This window comes from Trichinella spiralis, assembly GCF_000181795.1.
Source record: "Trichinella spiralis strain ISS 195 chromosome Unknown Scfld9, whole genome shotgun sequence".
NCBI classification, from domain to species: domain Eukaryota; kingdom Metazoa; phylum Nematoda; class Enoplea; order Trichinellida; family Trichinellidae; genus Trichinella; species Trichinella spiralis.
This window is the reverse complement of record NW_003526948.1, coordinates 5,180,381-5,208,130: the sequence shown is the minus strand read 5'-3', so window position 1 is coordinate 5,208,130 and position 27,750 is coordinate 5,180,381. Positions and strand designations below refer to the sequence as shown.

Here is a 27,750-nt window from a genome sequence, read left to right as displayed (position 1 = left end):
ATTGACAACAAAATAGTGCACTTTTAGTTAGAAATTAAATTTCAGTTTTGAAAATTGCGAACCAGAAAACCTTATAAAATATCTAAACGTGGCAATAATTTACGGCACCTAAATTTCAATATTACTGTAGTAAGTAATAGTTTTTTTGTGGAATTGCAATTGGTCCAAATAAATGTATGGTAATTGCATTGGAAATTTTAATGTCAGTTTTTGTACCAACGATTTTGACGATAAATGATACTTTTTCACGTTATGTTGTATTAAATTGCGCAGTATTTTATTGTTCAATCGCCGTCGTCAATTTTGCAGTAAGACATTGCAGACCTTGAAATTTTCACTTTTCAGATACTAAGATATCAAGGCAAATTCAGCAAAGTCATGTCGCGTGAAAATGTTCCCCAAGATGGTGATGTTCCTTGTGCGGTTGATTCTGTTCGCCCGGAATTGTTTGTGGATGTAGCCGGTAAGATTGTTTCAAAATGTTTTTTTTGTTGCTGATTTGTTGGGATTCTGAATGCGTCGTTCTTTATAAACCGATCGTATATATATGGTGACGAGGTTGGTTTGAATTATATAAAATATTTTTGCAGAAAGAATTGACGAGCAATGGGATGAAAATGCGCGATTATTTGAACCATTTGGACGTAAAGAAAGGTATCTCTCAAAAGTCAGCAAATTAATTATATTTGTATTTAGGAGAGCGAGTGTTATTATACGAACATTCGGACTGCTTAGCTGTTAAAGCTTTATTGCTGATATGTAATTTGAAGTGTAAATTTGAGTCGATTCGAAATGCAGAGGACTTGTCTATGAATGGTAAATCCACTGTTCTAATGGAATACTTTGCCCTGTAGTGAACTGTATTGTTTTGCTATGCAATTTTAAGTTTGATATTGGTATGAATGCGGCGAATTATTTTATTATAATTTTAGGGTATATTCCAGTGATGCATGTAGACAACTTACTTTTGTCTGGATTTGATGAAATTTTATTATATCTTGTGCGAAAAGTAAGTTATTGCTGTTTTCTGTAAATACTTTGTAATTAATATTTTTTTATTAGGATATTGTGTCATTTCACAATTTGAAAAATGTGGATTATCTTTTTCTCCATAGCTTGGTACATGGTATTCTTCGTAAAGCAGAAGTAAATTTAGCGATTGATTTAAACACAATTTGATTTATTTTCATTTAAAATTTTCAGTTATACATTTGTTGGGTTATGGAAGAAGTATTTCAGCAGGTATATTGGAATTCCGGTAATTGTATTTTGGATAATAATTTCTGATTGAAGGTGACTTTGGTGCGATATTCGGCGGCCTACTCCTGGCCTGCGAAAATGACGCTTCCCTACGAAAAAAGGAAAGAGGTTCTAGAACTTCTGAAATGCCACAGATGGTTGGAAAAGTCTCCAGAAGAGGTGATGCCTTTATTTTTCAAATTCTTTGGCACTGAATATTTGTTGTATAGGTTTTTGATGAAGTGGAATATGCTTGCGAGTGTTTGTCGACGAAACTTGGTACGAATCAATATTTTGGTGGGAATAAGTAATTAATGGTTTATCTATGGAAGGAAAAATTTTTTATTTAATTCTGTAAAAATTTTTAGTCCAACAGAAATTGATGCCCTTATTTTTGGCCATTTATATACTTTGCTGACGACATCATTGCCTAACGTTGCTATTGGTGACATTCTAAAGAAGTTTCCCAATTTGCTTGAGTATTGTGAATATTTTGAGAAAGTCTATTTTCCTCTTCTGCCCATGCTAAATGCTTAAGAGTAAAGTTATATCTGAATCATGATATGATTTGGCATGGTATTAAATGTGCATTTGAGGAATAAACTTTTGAAATAGAAGAGCATTTTTACATGAACAGACCAAATTTGAATTTTCTAATATCTGACATGAAATGTGTTTGTTTAATAAATGTTTATGGTGACGTGAGTTTTATAATGCTTATGTTTTCTGTGAAGCGGAGTTATATTGAGAAATTATCTGCAGATTGAACCCAGTTATGTTTGTGGTGGAAATATCGTTTAGTTTTGTTTTTTAGCTATTTCTGATGACCATTATGTAAATATGGTATTTTATAATGCCGTAGTGGCTCATATTCGTTTGTTGAAAGTGATTTATTTAGAATTTCTTTGTTATGAATTGCCTCTTTAGAAGTCTTTAAAGGTGCACTGTGGGAGAGTAATTTACCTGGCAATTTGTGATGAATAGTTTATTAATTATTTCGGAGTTAACTGTGTTTTTTTTATTTCTCTTATGTTCTTGGTTGATCTGAACATGTTATATTCATTTAATCTTTGTCATTATTCGTACATTTGATATAATACTTGAAAATCGTATACTGTATTGCTTATAGCTGATCTCCGTTTGGGTTCGCTACTGTACGTGTTACATTTTTGTTTGCCTTGTCTGAATATTTTTTGGTAATTATACAAGTAACTAATTATTTACTTTTTTTACATTTTATTTTTCGTATTACGTTTTCTGAAGCCTTCACACTTCTGAAATGTTTTTCGTGAATGTGCCTTTGTCGCCAGCATTCATATTTCTGTTTATTATCATTGATTTTGTGGGTCTTCACATGTTTGATGTTTGGTGAAAATTTATTTCATTTTTTAAGTTATTTTTCTGTTTTTCTGTTATGCATGATATCGTTTTTGTTGTTTTTTTTGTTGTACATTTGAATTTCTCACATTATGTTATGCATTTATTTTGCTATTTTTAATTATTGTAATTTTGTTTGTTTACGTTTTATTTCTAAATTTGCTAAGGATGATAGTATTGAAATGATTTTCTTTAATGGTAGACTGCCAATTATGCATATTATTTATGCCCTTTTTGTTCATTTGCCGTTTTGTTAATTTTACTTTCAATATTCAGAAAGCAGTGGAATTTGATCATTGTACTTATGTGCAGTTTAGTTTCAGTGGTGCTCACTGTACATTTTTTATTTACTTATTGCTAAGAAATTTTATTAATTTATTGTGGAATGTTATTTGCCATTGTATTCGATTTGCACCTCTGAATACAGTGGCTGTTTGAATTTTGTTTTTTGTTAATTATGGCCAGCTTAATATGTTAATCAGGTTGCATTCTTGTAACTTTCAATAATTATTTGAAGTTTGCATATATTTGGTTTCATTTTTTGTCAGTAATCTACTGCACTTGTGATGTAAATTTTTTTAAATAAAATGTTATAGTATTGTTGGATGATTTTTGTTCTTTTATTGTAACGTATTTATAACAAAAATTTTACTTGGTTTTGCATGTTGTATTCCAAACAGAAGCTTGACACGCAAGTCTGCAAGTTGTTATATGTGCTTGCACAGTTATTTATTATAATCAATGATTTAATCACATTGTACTGATTACGTTTGATTTTAGGTGCTTTTCTGTTGTTTATTTGCCAAAGCAGATTTTTTTTGTGGTTTATTTGTACTGTGCTCCACATGCTTTATGCGGTGTATTTACAGATTTTTGTAAGTGTTGACTTTGTTATTAAACTGGTCATTGTTACGATTATCTGTTATTGTTTAGAGCTTGTATTTTTTTACTGCAAATGCAAAGGTTGTAGTGTTGAACAAAGAAAATTTCGACAAAGTAATTGGTATGGAAATTTTGGTCTGTTTCATTTTTTCACGTGCATTCAGTAAATTCATTGCCCGTTAGATTGCTCATGAGGTTTAGAGTTGAAGAATTACACTTTAAGGAGTCGAAATAATTTTCAGATAAAATTTTATAGTTGCATATGTTTTTCTTTTTGTTCGTTCAAGAACGGTAGATCTTACTGTGAAGATTGTAGTTTAATATGGCAACAGTGCCGTATTGTTATTATTGCTTATTGGTGTTCAGTTTGCATTCCATTTCAGTTGAAGTGATCTTTAGGAGTGACAGAAATTGCGCTGGTGAATTTTCATGCCGACTGGTGTCGATTTAGCCAGATGTTGGCTCCAGTTTTCTCTGAAGCAGCGTCCAGATTCGAAGTAATTGAACTGTTAAATCAAAATGAGGATATTTTTTTCTGTTCTCTTCACAAATGTAATTTGTTCTTTATTCAAATTTTGTTTGTTTAGGGAGATCCAAGGGTAGTTTTTGGAACGGTGGACTGTGATAAGGAAAGTAAGTGTTGGAATTGTCGGGATTTTGCTTTTACACAAATTTGCAATTTTTTGAATTTCTCGAATTTTCAGGTGATCTGGCAAGTCGTTTTCACATAAACAAATATCCGACGTTGAAGATTTTTCGCAATGGTGAAGTGGCTCGTCGTGAGTACAGAGGGGCACGTTCTGTCAATGCATTTGTACAATATATCACTGATCAACTTGCCGACGTTATTCAAATAGTAACGAATGAAGAAAGTGTTCATGAGCTTTTAGTAGTAAGTTGCTTTGTTTGAAAAAAAAACATATGTTTTTATTTTATTCAATCAATAGCTAGCTTTATTTAATTTGAATAATTTTCTCGAACCACGAGTTCTAAATAGCTAAACTGTGAAAATTGCTTTTAGGCGAAAAAGGCGAACATTTTTGTTCAAGTTCACGACACTGCAAGTCCTTTATGGCATTCTATAAAAAAGCTGGCTTCATCGTTTCGTGAAGATTGTGTATTTTTTGCCCTTCTTCAGTAAAGTTTCAGATTTTGATATTTCACTTTATTAAAAACAAAACCAAAAATTCACAATAAGATGAGCAAGTTTTATTGAATGAAACTTGTCAAAGTGTTGTGAAAGATGAAGCTTTAATTATTTGTGCGTTAATATTTCTTTTTCTAGAGTTCCGATTGAAAAACAGAAGTTGCTTTATTATTCTATGACGGTAAGCAGATATTATTTTTTTTTCATGATTATGTGGATATTTTTGTTTGAATTATTACTTGATACTGATGTTCGCAGCGTATAACGGTGGAGATGATTTTAGGCCAATACTGAAAAATATCCAGATAGTCTCGACAATCTGGCTGCTGTACACAGTTGGGTTAGTAACAAGTGTCTACCTTTGGTACGTGAGATAACATTCGAAAACGCTGAAGTAAGGGAATTTATTTCGCACGGTTTATTGTTTTATTTATTATTTGCTGAATACTTTACCTTTTTTTTCTATTTCAGGAGCTCACTGAAGAAGGCTTGCCATTTTTGATTTTATTTTATAAACCAAACGATAAGGATATTATAAAAGTTTACACTGATCAAGTTATGCAACAGCTACTTGATCAGAAAAGTGAGTTTTGTTTTGTTTTCATTTTTATTTGTTATTGAAAGTAAAATTTTAGGTTCAATTAATTTTTTGTACGCCGACGGCAATACATTTGCCCATCCACTGCAGCATCTTGGAAAGTCTATCAAAGATTTGCCAGTTTTGGCTATAGACAGTTTTCGACACATGTATCTCTTTCCTAACATTAAAGATTTGACGTAAATGAAAAAGAAAAGACATGTGAACATTTGCATAAAGATGAATTAATATTTGTTTCGTATTTCAGTGTACCAGGAAAGTTGAAGCAGTTTGTTTTGGATTTGCACTCTGGAAAGCTGCATCGGGAATTTCACGATGGTCCTGATCCTGTGCCAGCTGCGTCTCCTGTTGTTGTGCAAGTAATGATGATATTTTTTCCATCCGATCCGTGGTTGTTCAAATAAAGTGATCTGTTTTTGTTTTATTCAAATTTCAGGATAACAATATTGTATTTGACACCAGTTCGAAGCCGGTTGAAAATCCTACCGTAACACCGGTTGCTGAATCTGTGTTTATCAAATTGAAACCATCCCAAAGTAGATACACTGTTCTTCGCGATGAGCTGTAGAGATGATGCTTCGTCTTCTATTTATTTTTTTCTTGATTGTTTTATTATGCTCTTCTTTTTACAATGCAGTTCTCATGCTTATTATTTATTATTTGTTTTTTTTTGCTGTGGAACGGTCGCTTTTATTCTGGATGATGATAGAAGGACAAGTTAACAATTTGAACAGTTTACTCGCTTGTATTGGATGAAAACAATAATCGTTGGTTAGAAAAAAGAGGGGCATTAATAAAAGATTACAAAACGTAACGTAATGATGTTAATTTGTTGCTTTTTCGACTTGTCAATTTCCGTAAAGTGTTGTTGCTTTTCACATTTTTGAAATTCAACTTCACCATTTCAACACACATTCTGTCTAAGAAAACACACTATTAATCGAAAATAATTCGCACCTGATTTTTTCACATCTTTCTTGTTGCTCCTAATTTTTTGCCTCCATTTAAACTGTCACTTGGCTAATGTTGCCGCCGATTAAATGCAAAAACCAGGTCGACAGTTTCTTGTTTCGACTTTTCAAGTGCTTCGGATACCATTTCACTGCAGTTCACAACGAGTACAATTTCCAGGGCGTTGATGAACTAACTATACAGCAAGTGAAACAGTGCATCAATAACAAGTCGTCGGTTGATGATTGCCCGCAAAAATTTATTATTTCGTTCTGGATTATTATGTATTTTTTTAGTTTTTTTAATAATAAATTTTAACGAATAGTATAACTTTACCGTTTATTTAATAAAAGGTTTCTCGCTTCAACGAAAAACGATCGATCAAAAAGCGATAGTAAAATATTGTGTTTGTAATTGGAGGAAAATTAATAAAAAATAAATTTAATAAATCGGAAAGATAATTTGTTTAACTATGACAATCATTCAACAATGTGTAAATTTTTTTTAAGTGCACAGTTCAGCTTACTAAAATTTGCATAGGGGTGGTTTTACTCGCTCCCATTTGCATATTGCTGCACTGTGAAAAATTTGTAATTAAATCTTTTAATTTAAATTAACGTTTGAAAATTGCCAAGAGATGAGATAAAATTTCATTTTCATCCCCTATACAGGGTGTTTTTGCATTTAAACTTTTAATTGAACTTAATTTCTAAATAACGTACTGTAAAAAATTCGGTAGGAAGTCGGAAGTTTTTGTCACTTTTTTTACAAACAGTTGCCGTTGTTTTATTTGCTTTCGATGATTGGTTTATTTTTGTTTTATTCGATATTCTTTCAATGACACTCTAAAACAATTCGTCTAGATCAATTGTTCAGTATTGTCGTGTGTGGTGCGCAGTGTCAAATACAATACTGTTGAATATTTAGTGGTTGAGCATTTTTATTCAAATGCTGATTTTTGATTTAGAATATGACGTTTCATCAGGCGTAAATAATTGATCATTTATTATTAGCTGAAATTCAGATTTCATTTTCAAAGTCGATTATTTCAATTTGAAAAGAATGTTCGACTACCGAAGCGTGTCTGACAGCTGCGGTTTGTGTTAACTCTTCACTTGTAATACATGGAACATTCGCCTATGACATAGAAGAAATGAAATAGTTTTAATATTGATGCTAATATGATTTTATATTGAGTCGTGTCAGGAAATTATAAGTTGTTTTTTTAATTAATTTATTAATGAACGTGATATGCGCGTTTTATTTGTACCGTTTTTTATGTTATGAGTTTTTTGTTTCAGTTTGCATGCGTTTCAAAGTTTATTTGTATTTTTGACGGTGAAATTTTTCGAGTTTTCTGTTGTTTGAACAGATCGTTCAGTGGTTTAAGAACAATTTTTTTCCATCTTTTCAACAGTGTTCATACTGTGATTATTGTATGGACAATAAAAATTGTTCATCGTTGAATGTCTCGCTTCTATCCAACCGTTGGACTGCATTGATTTGTGAGTGTCTCTTCGCCTGGGTCATCATTCTGTTGACCCGTTTTTTTTAATACTGTAAGCATGAGCTGTTTCTGTGATTGACCAGACGTTTGCAATTGTTGGCTTGCATTTTTGAAACAAAAAAAACAGAAAACTTTTCTATTATCCATATTTTTGCAATATGGGGTGTAATAGTCATTGAAGATGAATTAAATTGAAAATATTGATGTTTGATGAAATTTTTAATTTTATTCTTTTTTTTCAAGAACTTTGCCAAATAAAGTGAAGGTGGATTGCATGGCCAGCTCTCCGTCGGATGTGATTTCGGGTTTGGGTGAAAATCGACCAGATGGAACAGCGGCGATTGAATTGCACAAAGAAAACAGCAAGTACGTAATGAATATGCTATAGATATATTTGATGGATTAATTTATTGCCCGATAAATCAGAGTTTTAATTTTCTTTCGCTTGCATTCGTTTTATGAGAATTTGAATTGTCGGTTATTTTTATTGGAAAAGTTTCAAGAATTACTCATAAAGTCAATAAGGGGAGAATCAAATTGGAAAATTTGTTTCATCGCAAATTCAATGATCAGTATTTCAATAAGGCTCAGTTTTGAACAAAGTTTTCCAAAAATAATAATAATTTATGATTAGTAGAGAAGATTTCAAATAGATAAGTTAAACTTTTATCCAGATGTTGTGACGACGATGGTTGTTTAAAGCAACATTGTTACCAAAGATGATGAACAATTAAAAAAAATAGAATTGTGCGAGATGTATTCGATGAATTTTTCTCTCATTTTGAAATTCCACTTCGGCTCTCTTGAGTATTTTTCCAAAATAGCCGGTTGGTGATTGGTTTAAGCGAAATTGATGTTCTGACATTTGCTTGTTATAAATAACAAATGTTGTCAACTGTTCATCACGACTTTGCTGACATTGTTTACGGTTCAACGAAGCCTGGCAGTGTATGATGAAAGAATTTACATTCAAAAATTGATGTTGTTGTTGTTTTATAAAATAATTTTAACACGCATATTTTGTTCAAAACATGTGCGTTGTTTTTGTTTTTTACTAGCTGGATTTTTTTGTTCTTTACTTTTTTTTTAAAATTTTGTTTTTATTTCCATCAACTGTTGCAGCATGATTGTACAATGTTTGACTATGATTTTTGAAGTATCGATTGTTGTTGGGGTGGCATGGATTTTTGTGCTAATTGAAAATCTGATAGTTTGCGCACGACAACGCACGTTTGGAAATGGACAAACTGCATTGCTTCTGTGCATGCACCAATGCGTGCATCTGTGTACGTTCTGCTGGTGGTGAAATGGCAGTGTGCTTTTCTGTGATGCTCGTATTCATCGTGCACTGCAACACCAATTGATAGATACAGATGGATAAAGTGACGTGTTCGTTGTGTTCATTGCCTTCTATCTGCACCAGCGGGTTGGCAGTTGTGTATGCTAATTGTGAATTGGCAACGATGATGAAATTATCCATTTCTATAGAATGGAGAAAATTGAACAGACGGCGAAATTGATTTTCCTTTTTTTTTAAATTTATTTATCGTCATTCATAACTGTTGTTGTTATATAGTTAGCTGTTCGGTTATTTATTCTTTTGGTTTTACATTTTTTTTCTTAAATATGATTTTCATCAATTTAATCTGAAATTTTGTTGCAGCTGTTGCTTTATAATGTTGCATTCTTTGTTTTTGTTTTTCTGCTGCATTTGCATTATTGTTGTTGTTGTTGTTGTTGTGCGGCACTTGTTGATGTCAGTTAGTGCTTTTGTAAAATTTGATCTACAGTAAGAAATATTTAGCATAGATGAAATTTTTTAAAATAATATCACTTTGTTATTATTTTTCAATATTTCAGTATTTAATTGTATTTATTTTAATTTTAATTTTTTTCTTTTAAAGGGATCGACCACCGTCAACGTCCAACGCTGAACTGATCAGAAGCTGCTCATACGAAGTGCCAATGGGGAAAAATTCAAGCAACGAAATTTTAGTTGAACCTGTCGACGAAGAGGTAATTGTCATTTGTTGTTTATTTGTTTGTTTTTTTAATTTTTTGCCAAAGCTTTTCTCTCATCCGAAAAGCGGGGGGCCGATTTTTGGGGGTGGCTTTTTAAATTTTTGATGGAGGTACATGGAAAAGTGTTCTGAAGATGAAATTTTTTTCAAGTTAGTTTACTTTGGTTTTATTCGTTTACTTCACTTATTGGTATAATTTAAAAAAAATATTTTTTTAGTAATGATAATTTTTTAATTACCAACAGTGAGAGGGAAATGTTGAAGCTTATGCAAAGCGTTATGAGTGGAAGAGAATTTTTCTTGAATTATTCATTAAAAGAATTTTTTGTTCATTAATTTATCCCTTGTACCCTGTGGTTTAACAGTTATAGTGCACTATTTCTTTTATTATTTGAATCATTGAAATCTTAGTTGGCAATTTTATCAATTTTCAAAAAGGTAATATTTATGCGGGCAGTAATTTCAGTCTCTGTTCGCCTATCCGTCACTCAGCGCGGCGGCATATATTCAATTATTAGCTTCAGTTTAACGTTTTTTTTCTTCTAATCGCGCTTCAATTCTATTAAGACTTTTCTGACATTTTTCGACGTTTCGTTTTGGAAAATTAATTTTCGGTCAATTTTTACAAATTTAATTAAAACCATTTAGTAATATTGTTAAAATTGAATCGCTCTTCGCCTTTGCTGAGTGTTGCAGTTGTGTTTGTGTGTGTATGTGTGTCTTTTTTGGAAACCTTTTATTCAAATGTTGAGTTCGACTACCACTACTGCTGCTGCTTAATAATGTTCAATATGCACATTGTTGTACAAGTACAATTTGTTGTTCAATTGCCAATAGAATTGAATATTGAATTTATTATTATTTAAAAATTTATTTTGTTTCTAATGGCACTAATAATTTGCAAATGCAATGAAATGGGGAGGGGGAAGGGAATTCTGTTGTCCGACTATTTCTTTTCAATTGTATTTGCTCAGCAATGGCGTTTTGCATTCATTCTTTTGCAAATGAGCAAACGAGCAAGATGTGACAAGCACACACAGAAAGAGAGAGGGAGAGAGAAACGATCGATTTTCTTACCAATAAAACAGAATTGTTACTATTTTTATTTCCATTTTAATATTCATAATTTTCTCTAGTTTGGTAATCATAGTAGCACGCATAATTGTCATCACCAAGTCGTGTTTTGTTTTTTATTATTTTTTATTTTGTGCAGTTGTTGTTTGTTGTATGCATCAGAAGCGAAAGGAGAAAAAAATCTTTGCTTTATCATCATCATTATCTGCTTGTTCAAAATATTAGTAAAATATTTCAGTGCTTATGAGCGAGAGTATGCAAAAAGTATGCAAATGAAATTATTATTGCACAGTGTAGTGTATAGTAGTGATTTTCTTTTAAAAATATAATATTAATTCACCGCTTCCAGATATGAATGGAAAATTTCATTCTGACGATTGTTGTGTGTTAAAATAAATAATTGGATGTGTTCATTAATTTTGTTGAATGAATCGAACGAGTGAATGAACCAGCGTCAGGTGTTTGGTGGCGGTGCTTTGTGGAATTTTTCTCTTCTCGTCTTTTCTTCATTGCTGGATCTCAATTTGTTCCATTGCATTTATTGTTTTCTTTTTTTTTCAATTTATAATTTTTACACATCGTATGAATTTGATTTATTTTCAGTTTTTTTTTGAAATTTGAATAATTTCGAATGTTCTGTCCTGCACTTTCGTTGCATACTTGTTGATGGGCATATTGGAGGAATAGTGCGGAGAAGGGGTTAGAGAGAGAGGGAGAGGGAGAGGTATGTATGTACGAGCGCACGTACGGCGGCAGTTGAATTACGTACGACGAATCAGAGTTAGTCGAGTTTGAGCATTTTCAAAGATGAATAGCTGGGATTGGTCTGGGGCAGAGTGGAAAATCAGAAGCGGCAGCAGAGAAGAGGGGGAAGAAATTCTGAACGGCAGTTTAACTTTGTTGTTTGCCTGCCGTGCCTGGTTGAAACTATTTTCAGTCGGCTTAATTGAGTTCGGCAAGATTTCCAGCCAGTGCTGCTTGCTGCTAGTGGCGGCTTGATCGCGTCGACCGTCCCTGAGGAATTTTCTCCCCCTCCGCTTTCTCTCCCCCTACCCCTTCCTCGCCCTACCAACCCTCTCTCTTTCTCTCTCTCTCTTCTTTCCTTTCTTGCCCTGGCCTGTCGTTTTCTCATGCGCTGATATTGGCAAGGTTCATCATCATTCTTCAACATGGCACTTTTCTTCTTTTCCACATCATGAGGTGAAATGCAGAATTGTTTTGTTTGTTTTATTTTATGCTATTTTAAAAGATTTTGTTTCATCACATTTATGAGAAGAGTTTGAAATTTTTCATCATCATCATCATCAACCATGCCAACCTGCGAATTCAAATTGAAAGGGAAAAATTTATGCTTGTATATTTTGTTTGATTTTTTCCGATCTTTTTTCTTCTTCCTGTTGTGCAATATTTTCATTTTATACGGATTGATTGATCGCTTTTGAGGTTCACGGCTTGACTTGATGCGCAGCTTTTGCGATTGAATTTGTCTTGTCAACCGTTGTCCAATCTACTGGAAGTTGTTTTCAATATTTGAAATTGGAAAATGGTTGACTGTATAATTTTTTTTTCAACATTAGAAATAGCATTGTAAAACTTTTACATCTTCATTATGATGATAATTTATTATAACAGCAACAGCAGTAGTGGTAGCAGCAGCAGCAACAACAACAACAACAGCATGTCGGATTTGCAAACGTAGCCAGCCGTTAGGGCAGCTGTTATAAATCAATGGTCATCAGTGTTTTCAGTGGTGGGATTTTCATAAGCCGTGTTTGTGTGTATGTGTGTGTGTGTGTATGAATTTTTGAAATGTAGTCGAATGAATTATCATTCCACTTGTAGGATTGGAATAATTATATATGAGATGATTGTGTACTTGTTTTTAAAAAAAATTGTTTTTTTTTAATTATAATTTTAATGATGAAATTGTCGAACTATATGTAAGCATATAATGATGTCTGGAGAGATGGAAAGATTGGAAGAGAAAAAAGAGAATAGTAAGAGATTGAGAAGAGATGAATGCTTTTACCGATTTTTTCACGCCTTCTTCATACGTAGATCAATTGTCAATTACTGACAAGCAATTGCTAGACCAATTCTAGCAGTTGTTGCTTGTAGATTTACACGTCCGATTGGTGCATGATGTGTCACTGCTATATTGATCGTTGAACGCACATTTATGAATAGCAGCACTTTGCCTCCTCCTCCTCCTCCTCCTCCTCCAACTCTTTCTCTGCTCTTCTTCTTCATTTGCTTCATCATCGTCATCGTCATCATCATCATTATCAGAGATTTTTTGTTTTGGTATAAAATTTATATGATTATCTGGCAATGGTGTGTAATTGAAGAAAAGTTTTCCTGCCCCCCCGCCCGCCTACTCGCATCACCTCTTTTGAGAAAGAATTCGCCTGTTTTGCCGTGTTCAGTTTTTTTTTCTGCAAAGCTTCAGCTTTGAAGCGACACGGAGAGTTGAAGCCGTGAAAGTGGGATGCATTTCTTCAACTGTTGTCAAATTGTGCGGTGCCGACGTTCGCGGCGGCGCTGGTTCCACTGCCGGTTGTTTGATCGACTGCCGGCAACTGTTTGCAAACTCATATTCTCTCTTCCCCCCCCCCCCCTCTTCTACCCCTCCATCCATCTCCAGCTCGGTCTCTTCTCTTTTCGCTTTTCACGTTTCTTTCTTTATGCATGACATCTACTCAGCTGCTTTTCGCTTTTCATTCAGCAGCTGAAACTACAACTACCAACAAGCCGATCAACAACGACAACAACAACCGCAACAGCGTTGTGCGGCGGGGTTTCATTTTTACTCTCTCTCTCTCTCTCTCTCTAATATATATATGAAAAAGATAATTCATTATAAATAATTTTCAAATTGTCTACATTTATAGTCTTTGCTTTATTGTAGGATTGCGACCATACCACTTGGATTTATCACAGCGTCAACTTGACAAAGGTAAGCGGCATTTTCATTTTCAAATTAATTGTTGGAAAAGCAAATATTTCGACCCAACTGAATTTCTTTCCCTTCATCCATCACCACAGACAGAAGTGTGATAATTAGCCAAACTCCGCTGATTGTCCTTCTTCTTGTACAGAATGTTGCTCTTGTTGTTGTTGTATTTCTAGTATTTTTTTATTCAATGACTACAATGCAGGATGGAAAGTGTCCTTTGGCACGCTTTTGTTGAATTTTTTCATCATCTTGTGGATGTATTATTTTCAACGGAGTGCGAGTTTGTGAAATTACAATATAATCAATAATAATGTTCGTGCTTTTTGCAATCGATCAATTCTTATTTGTTCACCTGTTTCTGATCAAAACACAATCTCTTTTTTTCCTCATCAATAAAAAATTGTTTCTTGCTGTTTCAACTAAAATTTCCACCCATTCATTCATTCATTCATTTATTGCCCCGCCAGTGAAATATATAAAATTGGAAAAGTTCAAAGCAGTGTTGCGAACGCGCGTTGTTTCGCTAACTCTGCACATCTGCTTGCTTTGTCTGCTTGTTGTTGTTGTTTTTGAATGGTTTATTTTTATTCGATTTATATATATATGTATAAGTGCAATTGTTCTTCTTTTCACGTTTTTCGAACATTTCTTTGTTTGCTCATTATTTTCTGAATGAGTTGTAAAAAAATTGTTGTTACTTTTATTGCTTTTTCATGGTTTGTTTGTTTGTTTCAACCTAACTGAATCCAATGATGAAATTTCGAAAATTTTTTCCAAATGAATGCAATTTGCAAATTACTTTCCTTTCACTTCGTTGCTATTCCAATAATGTGCCCAATTCCAATGTTTTCAAATTCATTTGCAAAAATTTGTTTTCTCTTTTCTCACATCTTGTCGTCGATTTTCAGGTTCAAGGGTATGGTTTTGGAATTGCAGTAAGCGGTGGTCGAGATAATCCGCATTTCAAAAGCGGCGACCCGTCCATTGCCATTTCCGACGTGTTGCGCTCAGGACCTGCCTGGGGACTTTTACAGTATGATTCTGATTTTCAAGTTCTTTATCATTGATTTTGCTTTTTCAAAAAATTCATTTTGTTGTTTTTTTAAGAATCAATGATCGAATTGTTTACGTGAACGGTGTGAATTTGGAAAACGCCGACCACAGCACTGCCATACAAATAATGAAGGATAGTGAAAATTTGAACGTTGTGAGTGATTGACGTGATTCGCGCAGAACGCACTTGTCGTTTGCTTCAATTTTATTGGTTTGCTTTCCACAGATTGTCAAACGTCGCATTCCGTTTCCGGTGTTGGAGTATGATCAGCGCACTTTGAAATTCACACTGACCAAATCTCGTCGCAAAGATGGTCAGTTGAAAATTTTCAAAAATATATTGTTTGCATAATTTTGTTGTTGTTGCAGATTTTGGTATTGTATTGGGTTGTAAATTTTTCATCAAAGATATTGCCAATCGTCGTTTGGCCGAAAAGGATCCAGGCTTGAAAGAGGGGGATGTAGTGTTGAAGATCAACGGCGAGAATTGTGACCAGATGACGTTGAGCGAGGCCCGTCGTCTGCTTGATCGTTCCAAAGATCGATTGTCACTGGTGATTCAGCGTGATGTGCCACGTGGTGCCAACTGGAAATGGTCCAGCCAAGCGACCCTCTACGAACGTATAGGTGGTACCGGTATGTGGTCATGGTCGTCGTTGTTGCTGTTATTTATTTATTTACTTGTACAGATACTCCAAGACAAAGTCCAACCCCTCGACACAGTCCAATGGTTTACGTTAGAAATGCGGATCACGATGCTTCTTCTGCACGTTCGCATTTTCCATCCAGGTAGATAGAGTGAATTGTTTGCTTCATTTTTTTCTTGTTTCACTTTTGCATGACATCTTGTGTTTCAGATATCACGACCGTTTCAGTCGACCTCCGTCCGAGGACCGAACGGTCAGTCCGAAACGTCAAAGTACCTGCTCGCAGCAGTCTTTTGGCTCTCGTGGACCACCGCAAAATCAGTATTTTTACGACGACGGTGGTAGCAACGTTTTTACATGTAAGATTATTTGTTTGTTGTTCTTTCTTGTAATTCATTGCAATTAGGCCAATCTCCATCGCGAACTATATCTCCAAGTTGCGAGAGTTCGCACGCGTCAGTCAATTGTGCAACCATGGACCAGCAGCTACTTGCTCCTCACCAGAAGCCTCCTCTGCCTTCAACAATGCAAGTTCTATTTCATTGCCATTTATTACTTGTAACGTATCTGTGTAAAATATTCATTTGTTGTGCATTATTTATAATAGGAATGAACCGAGGTTGATCACGTTTCGCAAAGAAAGTGGAAGTGTCGGTGTTCGTGTGATCGGTGGCAACGAAGTTGGAATATTCGTTTCAGCTGTGCAAAGTGATTCTCCGGCTGCTGTACGAGGTGTTCGCCCTGGAGACAAGATATTGCGAGTAAGAAGGAGAATTGAAATGAAAAAAAATTATTTGATTAATTTGTTCAATCAATTCGTTCGTAATGATTTGTCGAATTTCAATCCAACAATCAGGTGAACAACAAGAGCATGCTGGGTGTGACCAGAGAGGAGGCGGTGTTGCATTTGCTCGGCTTGCAGGATCATGTCGAGTTGTTTCTTCAGTACAAGAAAGACGAATACGAGCGAATACGCAGCCAAAATATTGGTGACAATTTTTTCATAAGGTCCGGCTTAATAGTGTCTTTTTGTTGTTGCTTTGATTTCCATTTCCATTGACTTACTGTTCGTCGAATTTTGTGCAGAACTCATTTTACTTATGAAAAACCAGAAAACGGTGAATTGAGCTTCAAAAAAGGAGACATTTTTCAAGTTATTGATACTTTGTACGGTGGCACGGTCGGCTCTTGGCAAGCGATTTGCGTTTCTTCTCCATCGATGTCATCAACGCGCAGCGATTACGTCCACCCCAAGGGTGTGATTCCAAACTCGAGCAGGTGAATAAATACCAAAGCACACAATTGTGATGCGATTTTATTATGATTAATGGGTTGTTTTTTCTCTTTTGCCTATTGCTTCTAGAGCTGAACAGCTTGCCCACGCAGAGCGAAGTCAGTCTCAGTCGCAAGCGACGGCAGAAATGAAATCGTCGACGTTGTTGAGAAGGAAAGTGACCATGAGCAGACGGTCAAAATCGTTGACCAAATCTCACTGGGATGAAGTGGTCTTTTCCCACGGCACGGTCCATTTTGCCGCTTACGAACGTGTTCAACTTCGGCATCCAGGATTTCTCCGGTATCTACTGTTTTATCTTTTCATTTTTGCTATATTCATCTGTCGGTGATATTGGATTATTTATTGTTGTATCTATTTGTCCAACAGGCCAGTGGTTATTTATGGCTCTTTGGCGGACGTAGCTCGTGAAAAGTTGTTGCGTGATTTTCCGCTTGCATTTCTCTCTTCACAAGTTGAAAATGGAAACGACGACTCGGATCCAGGGAAAACCAATCGCATTGTACGTCTGAACGCGATTCGGGATGTAAGAAAAGTTTATTTGATATTTAAATAATTTAAATAGTTAGCAAATCTCTGTTTGTTATTTTTGAAGGTGATGAATAAGAACAAGCACTGCATTTTGGACATCACTCCGAGTTCGGTGGAGAAATTGATCTATGCCCAGTATTGTCCGATTGTGATTTTTGTCAACGTCGGTAGTCGTACTCGACTGCGCGATATGCGCAAACGATTAGCCAAAACGTCGGCAGTGAAAAGTTCTAAAAAATTATTCGATCAATCACAAAAAATACAAAAACTCTACAGTCATTTGTTTACCGGTATAACAGATTCATTGTTTGTTTGTTTGTTTGTTTGTTTATTTTATTAAATTTGTTTTATAGCAGTGATTGATGCAACGCATGAAGAGAAATGGTTCGAAGTGTTGCGTGATTTGATTGCTCATTTGCAAAGTCGACGAGTCTGGATGTCCGAAAGCAAGCCATCCGAATTGCTGGACGATGATTTCTTGTTTCCAATGTCGAATGGTCGTTACGGTAGCGTTGGCGGCGGTGATTCGGATGTCGATTCTCTTGCTGATGTGATGCTTTTTCCTGGCTTTGAAATTAATCTGTTCATCTAAATCTGTTTTTTTTAATTTTCAAAAAAATTTTTTTTTGAAGGAATCCCGTTGTGATTTGACGTCCAAAAGGGATGCAACCGTTGCGTTGACGACCGTCGACGCGGCCAGCAGAATGGACGTCCCTTATGCTGACAACAGCAGCAGCAGCAGCTATGCCATGGCTTCTGGTACACTACGATCGCCGACTAAAGTCTGTGAAATTGTTTGCGCTTATTGTTTTCCATTTTTAATAGCAATGTAATGTAATGTGATGTAAATCCAATTTTAGACTCACGCTCATATGTGCGATCGACAGTCTTCTGGTTCTAATGGTAATAATCTTCTTATGTTTTTTCTATTTTATCTTTCGCTTTAAATTTTCCCATTTTTTAATTTTGTTTTGAATATGTTTTGCGCTTTATATTTATTAAATCATTGTTAAATTTTTTATTGCTCATATTTAATTTATTGTTATGTAATTATTGTATAAAATTTTTATTCGATTCTGTTTTTTTTCTTTGCTATTGCTTTTAATTTGCATTGGTTTTATTTTCCAAATAACCTGTATACTGGTTAATTACTAACTGTTGTCTGCTGTGCATGCCTAATTAATGTACAAAAGAAGAGAACAAGAAAATGTGAACAAATGTTGCTTTGTGTTCTTAGTTGATATGATAGCGAGCATGTACGAAAATCGCGACAACATTGTCGCATTGATGGCTACGATGCGTCGTAAGCCTCCACCGCTGGCCAGAAAGCCGAAGCCGCCGCCACCACCGAGAATAGGAAGCTCTAGTACGGGCTAATTATAATTATTTTTAATAATAATAATATATTCTTTTTTCATGCATTGTATTCTTTACTTGTTTGCTTGTTTGTGGTTAAAAATAACTTTTTTTTAAAAAATCTAAACTTGCTTGCTTTTTTTCCTTAAATATATATATATATATATATATTTGCATAATATTGATTAGATAGGTATTTCTTTTTGATATGTCGTTCCTCCTGTGGAACATTAGAGGTGTGTGTGTGTGTTTTTCTGTCTTTTGCAGACGCATCACTAACATCAGATGTGCAGTGTACGGTAGATTTAGCTGCAGCTAGTGCAGATTTACCGAGGATCGCTGAGTCGGCGGTGTCGGTTTCACCGAGTGCTGCTTGCAACGGTTCGACAACGCTAATGCAAACTTCCTTCAGTCCAGCAACGCACGTCGATAACAGTAGACTGTTGACTAAAATTGACGGTTCGATTTACTTTCAAAATTTCATTCCAAATTCCCAATTTTACCGCCTCTTTTCATCATTGCTTGTGTTGAATTTATTCCAATTGATGATTGTCAATGTTATTTTCTAGAACGTGAATTTGTCCCCTATTCTCCACGTTATGGTCGTCCCGTTGCAGATTGCGGTTTGTACAACGTTAAGCAGGTTTGTTTTTTATTCTTTTGTTCTTCATTTTCACTGGGCATATTTATCGTTTGCTGAATTTGTTTTTTTTCTCAATTCTTTCCATTCGATATGTTTCAGATCCTTGAGGGAACGATGGACAATTACGACAGTGGCGTTTCTGCTCCTACGGCAAGTAGCCGACTTATGCACAGCAGCAGCAGCGCTCTTGGACATCCGGTGACAGGCGGCAAGCCAAATCTTACCGAAAGCATGTCATTATCTTATTATGATAACACGGAGCGGGCCAGGTGAGTGGATATTATCAATGCTGTTGTTGTCCATTTTTTAAGCTAACTGAACAAACAGGTTGGACTATTCGGCATCGTTGGGTTTGAACAGTCACGGAGCAGCATGGCAAAATTATGAACGTGAGTAAAATTTCAATATTCCTCCGTTGTTTTTTTTTTGCTTGAAGGGTTTTGCATTTTTCTTTCTCAGATCCTTCGAGTTATGCGAGCGCGCATTCGAATTCCCAGTTTCAACATTTTTTCGACGGGCACAGGTAGTTGCGGTTGTTTTTTCTTCCATGCCCAATTGCATATTCCATTTGCAGAGTTTGTCCAGTGTCACCGACATCATCCGGTTCGATGGCGGCAGCTATGCGGTCGGTGAACGGCATTTACGGAAGTCGATCCTCGCACGACAGCTACGCGCAGCACGTGTCCGAAGGCTATTTGCTGGCGGGCAGCGCTGGTTCCAAGAGACCGCCGTTGGTGCCGCATCGTTCTCCAGTACCGCCGCCGGCTCCACGGTCCACGTACACTCCGTCAACGCCCAGGCACTCGCAGTCCATGCCGCCCAGTATGTCCAGCTGCGGCAGTCGTGTTCTGACTTCTGAAGATGAGGACCAACAGCAGCAACAGCACCATCACCACCACCAATTTGGTCGAATCAGTTCGCCGTCTCTCGGCAACCGAAGTCAGCCACAACCGATACCGTTGGCGAGGAGCAGTTTGACCAAAGCGCACACAACAACACCAAGTGCCGCTGCTGCGCGAATGTCAGACCCTTCGAGTGTTCATCTGCCCAAATCGGATGCTGGTGCTGCTGTTAGTAGCGAGATGCAAGCCATCGGTGTCAACAGAACAGCAGCCGTGCGTTGTGACGAAGGTCGGTAGATTTATATTGGTGTTTTGTTCGAAGAGGTAGGTTCGAAATTTTAGCATTGGATATGTCATCAGGCGAAGCAGTGAAGAGCAGAAACAGCAGTGACGATGACGGTAACGAATTTGAAACGCCGCAGGCTTGCACCAAACAGCAAGCTGTGGTCATTGGTGGTGGTGACGACAACGATGACGACGACAGTGGTGGTCAACCAGTATCCGATGTGTCCGGTTCCAAGAAAAAGCAGCAGTGCGGTTCTTCTGAAGAAAACGGGCTCGGCACCGTCGCATCCGACGCTGATTTGTTCATCTGCAGGTCGTCGGCATCGGCGACCGTTGACCACACCGGCGCAACGTTGCAGTTGCAAGATCCGGGCGTTCGTTTGATCATTCCACAAGCGGCATTGTCTTCACCGGTTGAAATGTTTGTGCAGTTGATGACGCGCGAGCTGGAACCTCGAACCTCAAATGGCGCATTTCCATCCGAAGAGGCTTCCTCTTTTAAAGGTGATCGAGATGTGCATTGATTGATTGAGAGATTTGATAATTTTAAAAAAAAATAACGGTTTTTTGCCCCTCTAGAAAAGAGTCGTTTTGTCATTGTCGCTGGTCCGTCGGGATTGAAGTTTTCAGTGCCAGTCGAACTCTGCCTTCCAAAATCTGCGCTCAACGATGGCAAGCAGTGGTTTTTGGCATTTAAGTCGAAAAATACCGACCATTTTGGACAACGACGTTGCCTGAACCTTTTGGACAGTTGCGCATTTCCGAAGAAGAACGTCGATCCGGATCAAGTTGCTTTTTTTATTAGCAATTTTTAAAAGTATCTTTCTTCTCTTTTGTTGAAAATCCTTCTCAGCATTTCTATTTCCGTTTCTATTTCTATGACGCACATCTACTTGATTTTGCAATATTATTATTATTATTATTATTATTATTATTATTACTATTATTACACTCAATTTCAATCTTTCTCTCTTTATTTTTTTCTGTTTTATTCTAAGCACTTTTATCATATAATGATAATATTGTTAGCTTTATGTGCTTTATTTATTTATTTATTTATTTATTATGTTTTTTTGGTTTTTTAAAAAATGTTCCTCTATCCTTGATTTTACCAGGTTAGTTGGCGCTTCTACTTTGTGTCTTCACACATTCAAGCTAGATGTGAATTATAAACGTATATGCATATATATATATTTATTTATTTTTATTTATTTATTTATTTATATATGATGTTTTTTGTTTAATGTTTTATTTTTATATTCGAAAATGACTGCTTTATTGCAAGAATGAAAATAAATACATGCGCTGTTTGACGAATGGGACAGACACACACAAAAAGAGCGTTAGCAATTTGAATAATTTCAGTGAGTGTATTTGGAAAGATGGAGGGAGGGAACGTTTCACTAGTTCTGTTCACGTTCACGTGAAACACACGCTTGTGCATGTATTTATAAATTATCATCATCATTTGTAGAAGTAATTAGCATATTATATAGCGACAAAGTTTACCATCACCGGTGCATTGTCAAGTCGATTTTGTTTTTTGTGCTTCTTGTTTTTCGCAATGTAATGTCTCAGTTTCTTTGTTTCATTTTATTGACAATTCTGAAAATCAGAATTTTTTTCTTTTTCTATTATCAAAATTTGCTTTAAATATTTACTTTTTTTGCATTTAACTTGTTAAAAATCCAGTACTTTGCAAAATTTTGCAATTTGTCACGTCACTTTGTTCACAAAGTTTACCTACCTACCATTGCCATTCGTCAATTATTTGCAATAAATTATTGCATCGGTCATCCATCAGCTTACGTAAAATTGCAGATTTTAGTCGTCAATGGAGAATTATTTACTTTGGCACATTTATTATTACGTTAATACCGTAAATTGCAGTTGTTAATGCATACTTTTCAATTGCTTTTTTTTCGGAACATTTTTCACTTTCAGTTGCCCCAGAAGTGGACAGGCACTCAGTACAGTATGTCTTTTTTTTCTTTTGGAATTCTGTAAATTCGCAACATGAGTTTTGTTTGGTTTTGTTTCACTTTGTGAAATCAACGTTTCCTAATTCTGAGCAGTAAAATCATCAACAAAGCGTAAATTTTGATATGTTGATTTTGAACTTTTGTTCGAAAAGCAAAACATAATAGCTAAATAAATGAGATGTATATATATATAGTTGGGTAGATTTTTATTTTAGATTTTTATGTCAGTTTATCCATCTCACCTGTTTGTTTAACGTTAGTGTTAATTAAAATTATTTGAAAATTTAAATGCTCATTTGACTACATTTATTGCTGTGCGTGTGCTGCTACGCGTGCGTGTTTTATATCAATCATTGTTGCGTTATATTTGATTTCTGTTGTTGTTCAACGAATGAATGACCCGTTGGCAAATAATGATGATAAAAGGATGAACTGTAAAGCAAATAAAAGCGTGACAAGATGTCGTTAAATTATTGCCCCGTAAAGATAATACTGATTCGTCTGAGAATTGGTTCATTATGCAAAACGAGAATCGATATATTTGCTCCTAGTGTCGCAAGTTTGCATTTCTGCTGCCGCTACTGAATGCAACAGTTTGAGTGATGAGTTGCTTGTTTTTATTTTTTGTCTTCCTGAACCCTGCCCCATCTGACTCCAAGTTTTATCCTCAGACGTTGCTCTACGACGGGGAGATTCGTCTAGCCAACGTCGTTCAGCTCACATCCGGCGGCGTGAATGCCGAAGCTTATTTCAGCTTCGATGGGAAGAAAATTTTGTACCAAGGATTCGATCCGCATGGCAGTCACCGGTGTGATCAAATTTATCTTTTGAATTTGGAGAATCTTACAGCCGGACCGCAGCTGATAAGCGATGGAAGAGGCCAAACAACGTGTAGCTTTTTCTTCCCCGACAACAGCAGTTTCATTTATTCTACCACGTCCAAAGCAGGCGCGGAGTGTCCAAAATCAGTTTGTGAAGGCAGTTCTCCTCCAAAACAATGCAACAATTCATACATTTGGAATATCTTCAACGGATTTAACATCCTGCTAACCGACAGCACAGGTAAAACACACTATTTGACTGATGATTCATTTTACAATGCCGAAGGAGCTGTATCACCGGATGGTAAAAGCATCGTGTTCACTTCCACCAGAGGAGGTGATTTGGATTTGTGGCTGATGCGTCTCAACGGAACAGAAGTTGTCAACATTACACAGCTTACCGACATTACTGGATACGACGGCGGAGCGTTCTTTTCTCCACTTGGAGACAAAATTGTTTATCGAGCATATCATCCAAAAACGGCTGAAGAAATTACAAACTATTTTCAATTGCTCAATCTTAGCATCACAAAGCCACTACATATGGAAATATTTACAATGAACGCAGACGGTTCTGATCAAAAACAGGTAAGGTTTAATTTTATCAAATTTTTGCTTTCCGCTATTGTTGCTGCACTGCTACAACTATTGCTATTACTACTGTTACTACTATTACTACTGATTACTGTTTTGTTCAATTATTTGTTTCCGTGGTTAATAGTTTGAATACATTATTAAATGCTGTTTTTTTTCAACTTTAGCTGACTAATTTCGGTTATGCTAGTTGGGCTCCGTACTTTTATCCAGATGGAAGTAAAATCATATTTTCCAGCAATCATCACGGAAATCACAGCGTTTTTAATTTATTCTTGATCGATCAAGATGGCAACAATTTGGAGCAAATAACAACCAATCCAGGCCTCGATATGTTTCCCATGTTTAGTTACGATAAAAAGAAGCTAATATTTGTCTCCAATCGAAACGGCAATGGTTTTAACGTTTTCATGGCCGACTGGATAGCTGACTCTGCAAACTTGCACGCCATGTCGCCAGTGCTCATGCTAATCACTTGTCTGATTAGCATTGCGATATTTGAATTTTAACAGATTGCTAATTATGTAAAAATTATTTGCTTATGCTCTGCATTTCTAAAATGCCTACACCATTTTCATCCCCTGTGATCATTATGGAGCCTATTTTACGATGCTTTTCCGTCTTCGCCTTTCACTAAATTGTTCATAAATTAAATTAAATTAAATTTACTTTTCTATTTTAGATGCTACGTTTATTTGCATATTTATGCAACTTTTCAAACTGTAATTGCTCACATTGTGAAGTTTTACCCGTTCGTTCGTATTAATTTTAATTTTTTCAGATTAAAATAAAAAAATTATTTTCAAAATTTAAATATTTAATTTTAAATAAATGAAAATAATTTTGCAACAATATCAATTTTATTTACTATGGTGATGCTATACAAGCGCACGCACGCACACACATTAACTTGCATTAATAGAACACTCGTTGTTGCCCAATTATAATTAGGATGTTATTTCATTTTATAAAGAAGAATGAGAAAAATTTTTTATTAAATTTTATTCAGAACATTCAGAGCAAAATGCTCAAAAGCCATTTGAGAATTTTAATTAGCGTGCTAAAGTACAAATTGCCTACTGTACTTTGTTGAATATAAAAATTGCTAGTTTTTGTAATAATAAAATTAAATTAGTTTTTTTTATTTTTAATATATAATTTTAATGTTTATAATGATAATTTCATAATGTACTGCACTTGTTTTATTCCATATTTTCAATAAATTGTGCAATATTTAAATTGTACTTGCACATCTATAACTGTAAGTTGCAATAATATTTTAGATGTTATTCAAATTTGGAAAACTGTAGTCACTTTTCACTATTCCGCATTGTAATATTAAAGTAAGAAATATTTTAAAGCAATTTTTTATTTTTCATCAAGTGCACAACTGTGGATAATGTTGAAAACAGCCCGCAAGCATATCATTGCATTGCACAGCTGAAGTGAAACAAGTTCGCCTGAATTAGACTTGTTTATGAGTAGTTGAAATTTTGTTTTTTTTCATATTTAAGCATCAATTATTGCTATTTTGTGATGTTTCGTTATTTTAACTTTGCTGTAGGAGGTGGAACGTCGAATGTGAACACCTATGCGTCGGCATCTGCGCTTTCGTGTGAAATGTCTCGCGTGAATTTGTTGTCATTTCTTGGGAAAAAGTCTGTAGCAAGTCTGCTGACAGTGGAAAACTTTTCCAGTTTACCAGCGGATAAGCAAGAACTTTTAATTAATTTACTTCCAACAATTGACCAGGTAGAGGTCGAGAGGATTGGCAGAAAATCAAAGTGGGTAGTTTGCTTTGCATTTCCACAATTGGCGGCTTTGTTTATTTTAGTTTAAGTGTACTTAAAAATGAATATTTGGCTGCCGCTTGTGATCAATTTAAGCAGCGTCTTATTTCCGGTAGGCAGCGTTCCGCATTTTGATGTTCACTATATTATTTGTTTTCTTGAAATAGGCGACCTTTTACGGAACGGTTACCCGACGTCGAAGTCTGAATTTCCTCAAAAACAGCGTCGGTCTGCACCGTCGAAAAGGTTTGGTTTTTTTGTTCTATTGAATTATATTGATCATAAAGTTTTTATTTTTTAATTTTTAATAATTTGTACAAATTTTGATTGTAGTGTAATATACATTTTGGCACTGATTAATTTTTTTGATATCGGTTTTTGAATTTGTGTTGAAAAGCAATATGATAAATTTTGGTCCCATCTCATGTTTGAAGTTATGCTTGGGAATTATTATTTTGTTCATTCGAAGCATCATCATGTTTAAAATGTCGAATGGTAGCAAGAACTTTTGCCAGTTTCGAATTTTAATTAAGAATGACAATAAGATCTGTCATCTGATATGCTTGCATTGATTATCTTGATAGTAGTAGAATAGATTCAACAATGCGGTGATTCGAAGATGAAATGCATGATATTTGATTGCTTATCAATCACTTTTAGTGGAAAAGTTTAAACTTTCCTCGTGTTAACGCTGTTCTATATTGACTTTTGATGTACGCATTGCATGATAAAGTTTAAATTGATTAGGAGAATTGTGTAAAATGGATTTCTTTTTTTTTCTACTGAAGCATTGGATAAATGAATAATTAATTATTGCAACGGTATTGTTGTTTGCTGATGGCATCTGGCACTGGATTTTAGGAATATACAAACGGAACAAGGAAAAGCAGCAGAACCACGAAAGCGAGGACGACGCCGACGACAATTACAAGAAGAAAGTGCTGATAGACAACAGCCACAACGGGAAAATAAAAGAAGAGGTCCATTGAAGAAGAAGAAGAAACAGAATTTGAAAGCAAGCACGCCGAGTGGAAATTTTAAAATACCCCACGAGAAGAGTGTTGAGAAAGCTGAAGAAAAGCATAAGCAAACTAAAACAGCAACTGGAACTATCAGCGCTTGTTCGCTGATTTCTTCGGCTACCAAAGCCGTCCAAGGTGGAAGAAAATGTTCTGATGTTCAAGTTTCGGCGACAAAGTTTCCACATTATAACAGAAAGTGTGACGAAATTACCAAAGTATCTTCGTCTTCAATTTATGCATCAGACAGTGAACCTTGCACCAGTGGACAGTCGATGAAGAGGGTTTTGGAAAGTGAAAAATTGTCCACATCGTCCAGCTTTTATCCGGATTATTCTAGAAAATCTGATTTGAGTTCACTTCCATCGACAAGCAAAGCATTTAAACCTTCTAGCTTTGTGGACGTTCAGAAGCCGGGTAAGATGATTCAGTGCGTGACGCCTCCGCGTCCCGGCCAAGTGAAGAATTCCCTGCCGAGAATGTTGATTAATTTGGAGACGAAAAAGTTGGCAGTTGTTGTCGACGGCAAACAGCCGACATGGAAAACTTGGAACAACAAGACCAACGGCAAGCCGAACAGAGAAGCACCTTTGCACGGCAATGCGCAGTTGTTTCAACAGCAAAGTTGCAATTTAAGCACCAACAAGAAAAGCTGGCCTGTTTGTCACAGGTATAAAGATAGCTATAACTCATAATATATTCACTTAACAGTGGAAACGGTCGTGAAGCTGTTGATATCAACTGTTTCAAGTGAAAGAAAAAAATTAATCTCTGAACTGTCAGTGCATACAAAGTGCATTGTTGTTTGCTTTATTTGTTTGTTTTTTTTTAAATAATTGCATATTGCAGCAATGTGAAATTGAAGAAATCCATCATTCGTCAGTCAGAAGAGACACAAAACACGCCAACCTACGTTCAAAATCAGACAAAGAAATGAACGAATCAGATTACAACGAATCGGATGATCATCTTTGCTGTTCTTTGACAACAAGCCTGTAACGTTGTTTTTCCACGTTTTCCCATTGCTCGCAATCTTTCCACAATCTGTAATTGCAGTTCAAATGGTAGGATTTGGTATTTTGAGCAAATTTAGACGCTATTTTTAGGAATTGTTTTCAATTTTGAGCGCATGCATATCCTG

General features: G+C 35.5%; 7 protein-coding genes across 7 annotated transcripts; 6 read left to right on the top strand and 1 right to left on the bottom strand.

Annotated features, from left to right (window-relative positions):
- The first annotated feature begins 200 nt into the window (after nucleotides 1-200).
- Nucleotides 201-1,776, top strand: Tsp_11161 (putative metaxin-2). The gene is made up of 10 exons (XM_003372103.1): nucleotides 201-308; nucleotides 346-463; nucleotides 591-644; nucleotides 697-816; nucleotides 933-1,009; nucleotides 1,063-1,146; nucleotides 1,204-1,258; nucleotides 1,294-1,397; nucleotides 1,470-1,546; nucleotides 1,608-1,776. The coding sequence occupies exons 1-10, from the start codon at nucleotides 201-203 to the stop codon at nucleotides 1,774-1,776; spliced, it is 966 nt and encodes a 321-aa protein (XP_003372151.1).
- Nucleotides 1,777-1,802: 26 nt separating this feature from the next.
- On the top strand, nucleotides 1,803-5,811 carry Tsp_11162 (thioredoxin domain-containing protein 4). The gene is made up of 15 exons (XM_003372102.1): nucleotides 1,803-1,815; nucleotides 2,054-2,124; nucleotides 2,893-2,950; nucleotides 3,213-3,246; nucleotides 3,397-3,473; nucleotides 3,550-3,612; nucleotides 3,898-3,995; nucleotides 4,086-4,131; nucleotides 4,203-4,390; nucleotides 4,520-4,615; nucleotides 4,929-5,039; nucleotides 5,117-5,228; nucleotides 5,281-5,392; nucleotides 5,491-5,602; nucleotides 5,680-5,811. Exons 1-15 carry the CDS (start codon nucleotides 1,803-1,805, stop codon nucleotides 5,809-5,811), a joined length of 1,323 nt encoding a protein of 440 aa, XP_003372150.1.
- A 3,013-nt stretch (nucleotides 5,812-8,824) lies between these two features.
- Tsp_11163 (conserved hypothetical protein) lies at nucleotides 8,825-11,072 on the top strand. The gene is made up of 2 exons (XM_003372101.1): nucleotides 8,825-8,987; nucleotides 11,035-11,072. The coding sequence occupies exons 1-2, from the start codon at nucleotides 8,825-8,827 to the stop codon at nucleotides 11,070-11,072; spliced, it is 201 nt and encodes a 66-aa protein (XP_003372149.1).
- A 961-nt stretch (nucleotides 11,073-12,033) lies between these two features.
- On the bottom strand, nucleotides 12,034-13,073 carry Tsp_11164 (conserved hypothetical protein). The gene is made up of 3 exons (XM_003372100.1): nucleotides 12,871-13,073; nucleotides 12,391-12,511; nucleotides 12,034-12,114 (listed from the first exon to the last, which is right to left on the bottom strand). Exons 1-3 carry the CDS (start codon nucleotides 13,071-13,073, stop codon nucleotides 12,034-12,036), a joined length of 405 nt encoding a protein of 134 aa, XP_003372148.1.
- Nucleotides 13,074-14,355: 1,282 nt separating this feature from the next.
- On the top strand, nucleotides 14,356-22,639 carry Tsp_11165 (PDZ domain protein). Its single transcript, XM_003372099.1, has 29 exons — nucleotides 14,356-14,385; nucleotides 14,661-14,785; nucleotides 14,860-14,959; nucleotides 15,032-15,119; nucleotides 15,175-15,441; nucleotides 15,495-15,594; nucleotides 15,663-15,801; nucleotides 15,859-15,983; nucleotides 16,060-16,213; nucleotides 16,309-16,460; nucleotides 16,539-16,730; nucleotides 16,816-17,028; nucleotides 17,116-17,272; nucleotides 17,342-17,567; nucleotides 17,631-17,827; nucleotides 17,910-18,059; nucleotides 18,138-18,180; nucleotides 18,527-18,643; nucleotides 18,901-19,092; nucleotides 19,203-19,276; nucleotides 19,376-19,545; nucleotides 19,604-19,665; nucleotides 19,736-19,799; nucleotides 19,851-20,411; nucleotides 20,441-20,907; nucleotides 20,983-21,191; nucleotides 21,900-21,941; nucleotides 22,348-22,378; nucleotides 22,614-22,639. The coding sequence occupies exons 1-29, from the start codon at nucleotides 14,356-14,358 to the stop codon at nucleotides 22,637-22,639; spliced, it is 4,473 nt and encodes a 1,490-aa protein (XP_003372147.1).
- A 205-nt stretch (nucleotides 22,640-22,844) lies between these two features.
- Tsp_11166 (conserved hypothetical protein) lies at nucleotides 22,845-24,309 on the top strand. The gene is made up of 4 exons (XM_003372098.1): nucleotides 22,845-22,944; nucleotides 23,057-23,193; nucleotides 23,225-23,794; nucleotides 23,968-24,309. The coding sequence occupies exons 1-4, from the start codon at nucleotides 22,845-22,847 to the stop codon at nucleotides 24,307-24,309; spliced, it is 1,149 nt and encodes a 382-aa protein (XP_003372146.1).
- A 50-nt stretch (nucleotides 24,310-24,359) lies between these two features.
- Nucleotides 24,360-27,546, top strand: Tsp_11167 (hypothetical protein). Its single transcript, XM_003372097.1, is given in 9 exon segments — nucleotides 24,360-24,383; nucleotides 24,483-24,551; nucleotides 24,810-24,881; nucleotides 25,184-25,245; nucleotides 25,315-25,623; nucleotides 25,635-25,702; nucleotides 25,758-25,836; nucleotides 26,452-27,279; nucleotides 27,459-27,546. 9 exon segments carry the CDS (start codon nucleotides 24,360-24,362, stop codon nucleotides 27,544-27,546), a joined length of 1,599 nt encoding a protein of 532 aa, XP_003372145.1.
- The last annotated feature ends 204 nt before the right edge of the window (nucleotides 27,547-27,750 follow it).